A 12,606-nucleotide genomic window follows, 5' to 3' on the forward strand; every position below is an offset into this window, starting at 1 on the left:
TTCAAGTTATTCTTTTTTTTTTTTTTTTTTTTTAAGATTAATTTTGATTCTTAAGCATTCAGTCCTTGCTTGCCAGTTGAGCATACCGGAACATATAGCGTGGTCTGGGATTTGTGCACTTCTCAGTTACGTGGCTTTTCAAAACAGAAAAAGTTTTCTTGGACTTGGATTACATCAGGCAGTGGATGTATATGCATCTCACATGTGATACTCCCCGTTGCAGAGGCTCATAAGAGTGTTAAGGAAAATTCCAATTTGTTGGTGTGAGATTAATGTGTTTCAAAACAGCCTAAACAGTTCTGGTTTCCTTTTTCCCCCCTTTTTTCTTTTGAGAGCTAGCTGTGAATATTTTAGTGAGAGGCAGAGAGATAACACATGCTGAGAAACTTTGACTGATCACCTTTTGATTATTCAAATCTCAGTTTCTTTTGGAATAAAAAAGGGATCATTGTCATTGATTTCAGTAACTTTTCACTGGTACAGTGGATAGTATTTCTGTAAATGTTTGCTGTTACAAATAACTAATGTATAACACACCTAGAATCTAAGCCAGAGTCAAGGTGCAAGAGTCTTGCATTTGTATGTGAGTCAAAAATGACAGTCTTCTGTTAGGATAGGTAAACTATGGGTGCATCTGGTTAATTGTGATATTAAGTGATTCCTTTGTATCCAAATAATTGGAGGGGTTTTGTCAGTACCTCTTCAGTCACAGTTAAATTTTGCTCAGTTTTTTCTTCAAAACTTAGACTAACTTTAGTCAGGGAAGTATCTTATTCACTTAGAATGTAATTAATTAACTTGAAACATCCCCTCCTTCTTCAATGTTACATCAAGACATTAAACTTTCAGCCTTACAAGTGTATTTTTCTATCACAAGCACAAACTCAGCAGCAGACAGCTTTCCCTCATGGTTCTGTTGAGTGCAACAGCAAGGAGTAAGCATGGGGATTTATTTCTTTTTTTTTTCTTGACTGGAGGTTTTGTCTACAATTTGTCTTTTTATTTACTTTTATGTTTTGAACTTATGTGAAACTTTTAACTCCTGTGGGAAATAGTGTTTTATTTTGAAACTTCAAGGTTGATTTGGTGCATTTTTCTTCATGTAGTTCATTTCTGTGTAGCATTTTCTCTGAATTGTGATCCAGGACACCAATTAACTCTTGTTTTTTACTTTTGTTTTTTTAAACTAGGTTTGGGCAGAGCATATGCTCTGGCTTTTGCCGAAAGAGGAGCTTCAGTAGTTGGTAAGTTTTATGTTAACTAACTTGATCTAGACAATAACCTTTGCCTTTTCACATAGCTTGGATTCAACAGGCCATGCCCTTTTAGACAGTAACCTTTGTTATTTAATGGTTTTCTGTCTTATCTTTTGCTATATAAATTTTGCTTCTAAGCTTTATTTTCTTATGAAACAGGTTGCTCAAGTTTGTCCAAGGGCTTATCTTTGCTGGAAAGCCAATTTGAATCAGATCATTTCCCGGACTTGACTTTCATCTATGCATAGCAATCTTTACTGTTAGTTGTGACCAGAGAAAGTGTTGTCTTAGGTGAACATTTGTCAGAAACTTTTAAAATTTTGAAAATGTGAATATGTTATCTTCTAGTAACTTCTCCCATGAAAGAAGTTATTGGAATGTAATGCAGCCTCAGTAGCTCCCAGAAAACACAGAATGTGCTGAAAGTGCACTGCATTGTTTCTTTCTGCAACACATCTCACAGAATAGCCATCTGGTGTCAATGACAGTGCCACATAGCTCTCAGTAAAGGATTTCTGATTGTTTCCTAGTCATTTGGTTGAACCTTCTTTAGGGAATATTTAGTAATGCAAAATGCTGTACCACAAGCTTATTCTGAAGTTTAAGTTAAGTTCTTGAAGACTCTCTGGCAGTTGGCATTGCCCTTTGACTGCCTATGAACGAATTTGTACAGGTATTGTTGATGAGTTCAAGGTTAAATGTTTAAACAGATTAAAGAAAAGAACTTGCTCACTGGTTTTATTTTTTCAGTAGCTTGCTAATAAAAATCCAAATCTCAGTTTACAAAATTTCATAAAAATGATTTGGTTTTATTTTATTGATTAAATATGAGAAGTCCGTGTAGATAACTTAAAAAAAAAAAGTCTAGGTATTTTTTTCGGGTAGTTGCCACTTTTCATACTTACCTTATTTACTAGGAACATGTATACTTCATCTCAAGTTCTTCTTTAACAAAAATTAGGTCTAAAGCAGACTAAATGTTTAATTGTATTGACTCTGTCTAGGTGGTGGAGTTCTGACTTTCCAGAATGATCTGAAAAAAAATGTATTATATTGAGTGACCCCACAGCTCATACTCCTTTATCTCATGGCGTTATTGCACAATAGCTAAATCTGTAAGTTAAGAATTGACTGTCTGTAAGGGAAACTTCTTCTTTCCCTTTGTACCTCTCTGCACCTCATTTCACCTCTTCTTGTAGTAGTGCTTTGCAATTACCTCCATATCCTTGTATTTATTTTTCTTACTCTTGTTCTCTTATGATTCTGACTTCAAAGAGTTGAAAAGTTACTTATGTAAAGATTTGATTTTTTTTTTTAACTAAAGCAGATATGACACTCATGTCCTCTCTCTTTAAAACGAGTTCCCTTTTGTAAGTCATGGAAATGAAGGTGCACTGTAAGAACAGTGATCAAATACTCCAATTGGAGGAACACCAGTGGGTCCCAACATGGCAGCTTTTTCTGTCCAGTCCCACGTCTCTCTCTGTGTACAACCTTCTGTTGCGTGAGTTGCTGTTGGTGTGGTTAGACTTACCTGTGTGAATCAGTGGAAGTCTACCTTTTCTTATCTCCCAAAGGCTTCCTGCTACCACCTTTTTTGTTATGCTTGGTCTCTTTCATGCTTCTCATCAGAAAAAGTTGAAAGCAGGAGGAAGGGAGTGCTTTGTTTTTGCCCTGCAACCTGTGTTATGTCCAGACCCTACTGTTGCTTCCTTTTCAGTCTACCTGAGGGCTCTTCTGTTTTGCTGTTTTAGTTTAGATTAAAGTCATGCTTTTGAAGCATCTCTCCTGATTTGTATATACTTGTATTTTTGTTTGCATTGTGAGATGGTATTGAAGTGCATGAGGGGAGTTCCTTTGAAAACCAAACTGGAAGATGCAATTTAGCAGTGCACCTAAATTGTTGCAAATGTGCGTTTGGTTTGTGGCACCACACTACAGCAAGAAATGACCTGGTTTATTTTTTTAAAAACAGGTACTGTAGATGTCAGGTCCTCAGCACCAACTGTTTCACTCTACAGACGCACTTCTGCTGCTCCGCGCTCTTTGCTAATATTACACTCCTAGCCTCAGAGGAATAGCTCTGTTCTTTCTTGCGTACTCCTTTGCTTCAACTCTGTTAGTACCTGCACTCAACCCAAGGTGCTTTGCTGCCTCTGGAAATTTCCCCAAATATTTAATTAAGCTTTTAAAAGTAAATTACTGTTGAAGTGAAGAATAAACATATAAACACGTGTGGTAGGGAGTTATAACGTCTTAGCAAGACTAACTGAATGTTTTTGTATAAATGTTTACCACAAAATTGTCCATTCTTCTTTCCCAGGGCAGATTAGAAATCTTAGTGCTGTTCCTGACTCGCTTTTCTTTAATGTCATGTTAAAGACCTTTGATGTTGCAGACTAAGCAGCCTGCCCATGTTGCCTATTCTAACGCTTCACTACACTTGGAAATTTTCCCTGATGCCTCACCTGAATTGTGCTAGCTGCATATTCAAACTGTTAGATATTGTTTTATTTATCTTGGAGATTTTGTCTCCTTTCTTTTTTGCATCAGTCTGTTAATGTACTGGAGCATATCATCATGTTTTGTCTTAATTCTCCCTGTTTCAGGCTAGGCGGTTTTTGGTTTTGGTTTGGGTTGTTGTGGTTTTTTTTCCTGTTCTTTACATGCCTCCCTTCTGGGCCTTGGACTTTTTTTTTTACTCTTACGGATTTTCTGCAGTGTTTCTACATTTCTCTTTAAGTGCTGCACAGAAAGTTAAATACAGGATTCCAGATGCAACTTTCTTGGTCTGAGTGATAGAGAATGATTTTGTCATGTGTCCTGCAAGCTATGTTCCTCTTTACATGGAGAGGTTGAAGAAAAATGTTGCATGTAAATCCACATTCAATTCTGGTTTTCTTACAGTTTCATTTTGCACACATTTAAACATATTTCTTACCATTTTTTGAAATTCTTTGTCCACTTATAATGTGCGTATGGATTTTTTGGGGTTGTTTTTTTCCCCCAATGAATTCCATGAAACTGTGGGACATGCAAAAACTGTGGTGATGATACAGTGCAGCTACCATTAGTGATGCATGCTCCAGTACAGAGAGCAGCTTGGAAACAAAGCAGCTCTCTGTGTCATGTGGCACTCTTATCCAGGAGCAGGGTCTGAAGCTCCAGGGCAGCTCTTCTCTCTCCATTCAGACCGCTTGGGCTGTTCTGTAGTGAAGCTTACTAGTAACATTTTAGCTACTCAGTTAAACAGGAACAGAGTCTTCTCGGTCTCGCTTACAGTTCATGCAGTAGTTATAGCAGTTTGACAAGAGACCAGAATTAATCACCTATGATTGATGTGTAGTCTTGATCTTAATCTCTGAACTACAGTAACACAATGAGAGAGGTAGACTGGGCAGGGCAAGCAAGTTGAATGCATGGTGGAGAGGGAAAAAAAAAACAAAACAAAACGTTCTGTTTCCCATGTTCTTAAAAAAAAAAAAGATACTGTATCTTATACTACTTAAAAAAAATAATGTGACCTACTGTTCTTCTCTAATCATCTGAGATACTCTGTAGGATCCAAGTGCAGCAGATTTTATTAATACTCCTTGTAACTTCCAATGTAATAATGAGATAGAGATTGTGAAGTCTAAGTGTTAACAATGACCAATTTCTTTGTGATGCACAGTGAATGACCTTGGAGGTGATTTCAAGGGATATGGCAAGAGCTCCTCAGCTGCTGACAAAGTTGTCAACGAAATCAGAGCAAAAGGAGGCAAAGCAGTACCTAATTATGGTATGTTATTTTTCTAGACTAGCGTAATGCTTTATCTATAGAAATAGTAGACTTGTATGAAAAAGTGGCACTGCTTAATAAAGGACTACTGCCAGCTTGCCAATACCATATAAATTAAATAATTGTAGTGTGACGTGGAGTAGGGAGACAGACGCTAAGGGCAAGTATATAAATTGCTTTTTTAATTAATATTTGTTTGGTAATGCTCTTTTCATTCATATGCTTTCTTAACATTGAAATACTAAGAACTGATCATCTGCAGTTGGCAGAGGCAAAATGGGAATGGATGATTTGTTTAGCTGCTTATTTTTCTTGCAATGGCAAGCATTGTGGCATGTCAGCTTACTGTGTGGGATTTGCTTTAGGCCACATGCAAATAATGGCTGAATTTGAATTTTTTTTTATGTTGGGGTTGTACACAAATTATTTTTCTTAGCTGGGTGGAATTAGTTGTTAATATCCTGGAATTGCAGTGTATCCAGTTCATTTTACTTGAAAATTCATACTCTTTTCTCACAGATTCAGTGGAAGATGGTGAAAAGCTTGTGAAGACAGCACTTGAGGCTTTTGGGAGGATAGGTACTGTTGCTTAATTCTTGTAACTTGTTTGCAAGTGCAGAGCCATTATAAACAGTGCAACTGACAACAGTAGAACTTGCCAACCCTTGATGCCCTTAGTTTGTGGAACCCAAACTGGGGGCTTTCCACTTTAAATCTGAATGGGCAACTTTTCTGTCTTTTTGGTAATTTCTAGCAGAAGTTTAAAGCTCAATATATGATTTTTGGTTTACTGCCGTTCAGAATTTTGGTACTTCAGTAACGGTTAACAATTTCTGTCTCAAAGCACATAGTTCATCAAGTGTTATAACTAGTTGCACAGCATAAAATTAGGATAAATAATGTTGCTGAAGAGTCAGAGATACTCTGTCATGGTTTGGAAGCTCTTTTGCCTGTGTGAAGATCAAAGCACTTTAACATAAATAAATAAAAAAAAAAGTTTGAGGTATTTTATCTAAAAAGTAACGTTCTTTTCCATATGATTGCCACTCTTTCATTGTGAAGTTTGTGATTGTAACTCAGGGTTAGATGGCTAATAGTATACAATATCAAAGCCAACAGGAACCAAATTAAATATTTGACAAAAAATTGTTGTGATCCAGGTTGCTTTAGTGGCTCTGCGACTCTGTGGTTCTTCCAGTTATCATTTGGGCTTACTGAAGCAAAGATGGTAGCACAAACTGCATAACTGGAAGCACTGTGGAATCCAAAGCAAGCTGCAAAACTGTGCAGTGTTAGACCTGCAGGTATTGTGTTCCCAGGTAGACAGGACTTCTCAGTTATACTTCCCTGTCAGGCTTTGTTCCATTGGTAGGCCAAGGCTTGCCTGTACTGAAATATTTTGTCTTGTCTTAATTATTGTCCGATGGTAGAGTTCCACTATTCAAGACAAGGAGCTATAGAATAGTAATATTTTGTATGTGTGCAATGTTCTTGTCTATTTAATTTTTTTTAGAAGTGGGAGAAAAATAGAAAAACAAAATTGTGTTTTATTAGTGCATTTGCTTAGTTTCATTTCTTTTCTTTATTTTTTTCAGATATCGTTATAAACAATGCTGGGTGAGTAAACCTGGAGGGATTTTCCTGTTTGATTGTGGGCTGTCACTTTTGTGTAAACACCTGTTCATTTTTTCTTTGTGTTTGTTTTGTTTTGTTCTCCTAATGATGCATTTTAGGATCCTAAGAGACCGTTCATTTGTTCGGATAAGTGATGAAGATTGGGGTAGGTTGATAAACTTTGAAATGTACTTTCTGTGTGACAGATGAAAGGTACATCCCTCCCATTGGCACAAGGAAGAAGAGAAGGCAGGGAAGGCTGTCTATGCCAGATCAGAGAATTATCTTTTGCCCTGAAAGCTTAGTGGTAAGCTGCTTGCGTTCAGATTGCAAACCAGATCTGTGCTGCAATGCATGGTGGGTGTACGTAGTTCCAAAGGGGAAAAAGGGCTCTAGCTGCTGCTCCTAGTTGCTGGGTGGAATACAAAAAAGAGCAATGTGAAACACACACAATAGTTTTTGTGAGCAGAACATGCTCCTAGTGCCAGCACTGACTGGCTGAATACTAAACAGGCTTAAAAGACCCAGAACTAGCAACAGAGGAAAGCAAGCTGATGTGCCAAGGGACAGAAGAACAGGTGGAACCTTCGGTGAGATGGTAGGCGGTGATATGCCAGTTGAGCAGACTTTTGCAAAGATGGTCTAGCTTCTGTAGTTCTTGTTTGACTGTGCTTAAGTGCAGGAAATTTGAATGCTTGTGAATTCTATACTGGAGGGCTCCATCCAAGAGGTAGGAGAGATGATCAGTGTATGTTCAGGCAAGCACTTCAAAATGATTTATGAGAAAAAGAAAAAAAAAAAAAAAAAAAAAAAAAAAAAAGCCCACCACTTTTTTAGTAACAGTTTAAGAATGTGAAGAGAGTGCAGTTTTTGTCATGAAGAAGAAACAAATGGTGTATTTCAAATTGGGAGATTAAATCCTTGAATTATTAAATCTACATTAATTTGTCCCTAGATATAATTCATAGAATTCATTTGAGGGGATCGTTCCTGGTCACCCGAGCTGCATGGAATCATATGAAAAATCAGAAATTTGGCAGGTAAAACTTTGGTTGTTTTTTTTTTTTCTTTTTTGCCTTTTCAGTGGGATATAACAGCCTGATACGTCCCCTGACAGTGAAGAAGTTTTTCGTCCTTTTCTTTCACTGTCACTGGGATGAAACAAAATCAGTCCAAGTCTGTAAGCCCTCATCCTTTCAGTTCTTCCCCCCACCTCCCCAGCCAAATGTTTAAAGGTTTTTTCCATGTAGATGCAAATATCCCAGGCAGGAGCTGTAGCATTATAGAAATACGTTTCTTTTCAAGAGGACTAGTTAGAAATGTTTGTTAATTGTATGTTATTGCAAGTCCGAGGGATTCTTCTCCTGGTGCTTCTTATTCAAGTGACAGGTACATGCAGTTCTGCTTGTGAGTCTTGGACTTCTGTTTGGGGTTGGTTTTGGTTTAGGTTTTTTTCCCCTTTGGACAAGTGTACTTGTCTTTTGAAGTTGTGGGAGTGTTCTCAGTCTATTTTGGTATGCGTTACTGTTAGCTGAAAGAGTGCAGGGAATTCAGACATTTAAGTTTTTTCACTTTTGTTGTTCTTCCTTATCAAAACACTGACGTAATTATATTAATCTTAACAACCATACCCACATGCTGAACGCTATATGAGCTTCTTTGTCATTCTGTAACCAAACTGACATTTGTTCTTGTCCAGGGAACTGAATTGTAAGGATAAGAGAAGAGACCAGCAGGCACATTACATGGCTAGAGTCCATGAGTTGCATCCATTTAGGAACACACTTCCCTTGGCTCCTTTTCTGCATTTGCTTATATAACAATAGTAGCAAGTGCTTCTGCAGTTTATGTATAGATTTCTGCCATCTGCAAAATGCCTGCTTTGTATAGATTTTGTAGCTTTTTTCATCTTGATTGTGTTGAGCCAGTACTTGTAACTCTCTTTATTTAGATTAAAAACAGTGGTTGATTTCCAGTGAGGCAAATAATAAAAAAGAAATAGATTTTGATCCCAGCTATGCAGTGTGTTTCCAGTAGATTGGAACAGATTCTGATAAGGCTTCTTTTAAAAGTGAAGGTGTAGACACTTGTCTTTTCATAAATTGGAATTCAAAAGAAATGCAGCGCAATGTTTTCTTGCCCCAAACCAGCTATGAACTGCAGTGGTTTTCGAGCTTTCTTGTGAGCAGTTCAGTCGTCTCCACAGCAATATTGTTAGGGGACAGCAAAGGGCAAGACTTAGCTGCATGTGTTTAATGCACATTAAGATTCTTTGAATGTAAATTCTGTAAGGGTGCATCTTCACGTATTACCAGGTAGATATTAAAGTGAAGTAATTTTCAGTAAAATATTTTTCTTCTGACCAATTAAGCCATTTGTTACTTTTTAGAAAAATGCCGCTTGAAGTGCAGTTAGAACATGAAAAGAAAATACTTTTCTCTGTACTGTACCCCGTTGTCACAGAATATATCCTAGTTTTGCAGTATAACTCAGAAAGGCTCACGTCTTTATTAGTTTTCTGCTACTATGAAAATGCTTCAGGATCTTTCAGATGTTTGCTGTCAAACATAAAAAAGGCATCTGTTTGTTAGCAAAAGCAACAAATAATGTTTTCTTACTTGCACACTTGTTTTGTGGAATATGGAGAATATAATTCCAAAGCAGGAAAATGCTGTTGTGTAGAATTAACAACTGGAAGAAATCATTTACTTTTTTTATTTTTTTTTCTCCTCACCTAAGAATAATTATGACTTCGTCAGCTGCTGGAATATATGGAAACTTTGGTCAGGCAAACTACAGTGCTGCAAAACTTGGCCTTTTGGGTCTTTCAAACACAATTGCAATTGAAGGCCGGAAGTATAACATCCACTGCAACACAATTGCTCCTACTGCTGGATCCAGACTGACCCAGACTGTCATGCCACAAGGTGAATCATTTAGAGTCCACACTGAATCATTTAAGAGTTCACATGTACTGGTATTTTTCAGTGAATTGAAGCACAGCTAACTTTCTTATGTCATAGAAAATGCAAATCCTTTATACTTCATACACTGCTAATTCATTATTCCTACTCTCTTTTTGTCTCTGAACTGTCAACGTACTTACTTTGTCTGTTGTAAGGAATTCTTATTTTCTGCCACAAGACAAGAAGCAGTTTTTGTAATTCGCAAGAGCAATTTCATGTGGCAAGGCTCTTTAATTATAGTCTCTTCCAAGATCCTCCTACAGTAGTGGAAAGGCTTGTTTGTTTCATCAGATGTGGAATCAGGTGTATAAAGTGTCTGCACTTGTTATAATGTTGTCTAATTGCAAAATCCCATTTTTTGCACAACATGTCATGTGTGTACTTCTTCGTTACATGATCAGCAGTAGATGATAATTAACTGAGTTGCCTAATATGTTATGTTTTTCTTCATTGCAGTTTCTAATCTTTGAATCCTTGTACAGGTTTTATAGACTATTGCATTGGGAAGTCAGTATAAAGAATGTTGTAGGAGGCAGCTGTGTGTAAAGTGTAAATTTAGGATAAATAGAGTGACTAATTACTTTGGCAAATTACCAGAAGAAACAAAAAGAATTGTAAAAAAAAAAAAAAAAAAGAGCTTGTAGGTGATAAAGACACCTCCTAATTTTCTTTCCTAGTCATTTTAAGAAGAGTGAGAACCTTTGGTCTCCCTATAAGATAGAGCTGCTTTAATTTATTTCTTACCTTGCTCCCTCCCTCCCTATCCAGTTTTTCAAATGCTCTTAAAAGGTTTGGACACCACAACTTTAAAAACATTTTCATATGTCTTATCAAACTATTCTTGTTATCTTACTCACTACTTTCCCGTTCACCTTTAGCTGTCTGCAAGCATATGTGCTTTATCATTGCCACAGTTACGTATGTTCATCTTAGCCCACTTATTGTTGTTTTTGCTAGAACTGTAAATGTAGTTTGCATCTTTTGTGTGTTTTTTTTTTTTCAAACTTCGACCACCTATTTCATAATTCATTTAATAGTGGATTAATACCATTAGTGGTAACAGTCTAGTGCTAATTTTTGAGACTAAATAGTGTGTGGCATAGAATGAAATACCTTAGAAAAGCTTAAGTCTTTTCTTCTGCACTTACAACACGCCATATTAAGTGGAATTCTTTACCTTTGTGGAATTTCTAAAAATGAACTTCTGTTACTTCAGCTTGGCTATTAAAGAATTACCTGTAATATTAAACTTTCCCAGTTCTTCATCTGTCACGGTATATTTGAAAATGCCTGCTGACCCTTAGCTGAGGAGCAGCTACGTACCCATTGCTGTTTTTAGAATAATATTCTAAAATCTGGAAAAGGAAATTAAACAAAGTTATTTTTTCTTTCCAGACAGTGAATGTAATATGTGGTAAGAGCTACCTGGACAACCACACTCTAGTCTGACAATATCTCCATTTTCAGATATTTTTCTCTTGTGCCAGATGACAGTGATGTGCCAAAATACAATTGATACATAAATTTAGCAGGTCTGATAATTCCCAGTGTCTCAGTTGGAAATATCAGTTGCAGTTATTTTCGTATTGTCTTTTCCTTATAACTGACTAGCAAATTAAAAGGGAAATTACTCAGATACGTCTCTGTCAGGATTATGTCTAGCTGGCTTGTCCTTGTTTCAGGCTGCCTGTCAGATGGAAATTTAGGAAGGCACCTGGCTTTGCAGTCTGCGCGTGGGAGTGTTCCCAACATTTAGACAGTCTTTTGTCTGTCTGGCTGATAGCCAATGTCATTGGGTTTGGAGGCATACATGCATCTCATGAGTTGTTCTTATTTAATGACTCTTCAAATGTTTCATTTCATTTGTCCTTTCTTTACGTGGCAGAACACTGTTGGTTAAATTCTGCCCAGCTCTAGTGTTCATCAGAAGGTGTTAGAGTAAGAATAATTTGGTGAAGTCATACGGTATTTCTATTTTATGATTTCCCCCTCCGTTTTGCTCTAGATCTTGTCGATGCTTTCAAACCAGAGTATGTTGCTCCCTTAGTTGTTTGGCTTTGCCACGAGAGCTGTGCAGAGAATGGCAGTCTGTTCGAGGTAATTTTTTAATTTTCCCTTTCTTCCTCCTCATTCCCTCCCTTTGCTCCTTCCCTAAAAATCAATAATTTGCTTTAGCCTGTCCAGTTCTTAACGTTTTCGCTGAAACTGAATTATCATCTGAGACCTATGTACTAAGCATAGACAAAAGAAATGTTGACCCTATTCAGCTGTATATGAGCAAGCACATCAGGCTGTAACAACCTTGTCAAGTTCTGGTGTGTGCTTAAAATACACTAATTTGGTTGTTACAATTCTTATTATACCCTTATAAGTTTGAAAGGTACCGAAGCAACTACTTCAAAAGTTTTTGCTTTCTAAATTCAAACACAGAAAGCAACTTGCAAGAAGGAGGTATTACGTAGTTGTGGAATACATTTTATGTATTGTCCTCAAACTACCAGCCCCTAAATTGGTTGTTATCTTGATCTTAGTTTTATGTTGCTCATGTTCCAGTGATCAACTAAACTGTTAAATACAACCAGCAGTAATTCAGAAATTTTTATTATGTTAAGTTTGTTCAGAAGTATAGTTTGGTTTCCCTACGTTACCAAAACTTTGCTTTGTAACATGTGGTAAGCTGTTGATTTTCTTTTCTCTGGGCAGGTGGGAGCTGGATGGATTGGAAAATGTAAGTACTTTGTATTGCAGGATTGATTTTGTGTTTTGAAATGACAACAAAAGTGTGCAAATTGTCTTTGTGGTTAACCTCTGCTCAAGACATTTTTATTTAGGGAGAGAAGATTAGCCAAAAAAAAAAAAGCTTTTGTTATGCTTTTGAGCTGACTAATGGTAACTGAAAATCTGCCTAAGTAACCTTATAATTGAAGTCAACAAGAACGTCCATTTTTGGTGCTAAGTATACATTGCTGCCTTTCCCTGATAACTTCAA

General features: G+C 36.9%; 1 protein-coding gene across 1 annotated transcript in view; it reads left to right on the plus strand.

Annotated features, from left to right (window-relative positions):
* The first annotated feature begins 907 nt into the window (after window positions 1–907).
* Window positions 908–12,606, plus strand: part of HSD17B4 (hydroxysteroid (17-beta) dehydrogenase 4) — a 62,794-nt gene continuing 51,095 nt past the window's right edge. The window contains exons 1-10 of the mRNA XM_009893793.1: window positions 908–935; window positions 1,191–1,244; window positions 4,930–5,037; window positions 5,557–5,616; window positions 6,633–6,654; window positions 6,771–6,817; window positions 7,607–7,691; window positions 9,391–9,578; window positions 11,623–11,714; window positions 12,321–12,345. Of these exons, the coding sequence (XP_009892095.1) occupies window positions 908–935; window positions 1,191–1,244; window positions 4,930–5,037; window positions 5,557–5,616; window positions 6,633–6,654; window positions 6,771–6,817; window positions 7,607–7,691; window positions 9,391–9,578; window positions 11,623–11,714; window positions 12,321–12,345 (709 nt within the window). The remainder of the gene's footprint in view (window positions 936–1,190; window positions 1,245–4,929; window positions 5,038–5,556; window positions 5,617–6,632; window positions 6,655–6,770; window positions 6,818–7,606; window positions 7,692–9,390; window positions 9,579–11,622; window positions 11,715–12,320; window positions 12,346–12,606) is intronic.

The sequence above is a fragment of the Charadrius vociferus genome, unplaced genomic scaffold, assembly GCF_000708025.1.
Source record: "Charadrius vociferus isolate BGI_N301 unplaced genomic scaffold, ASM70802v2 scaffold158, whole genome shotgun sequence".
NCBI lineage: Eukaryota > Metazoa > Chordata > Aves > Charadriiformes > Charadriidae > Charadrius > Charadrius vociferus.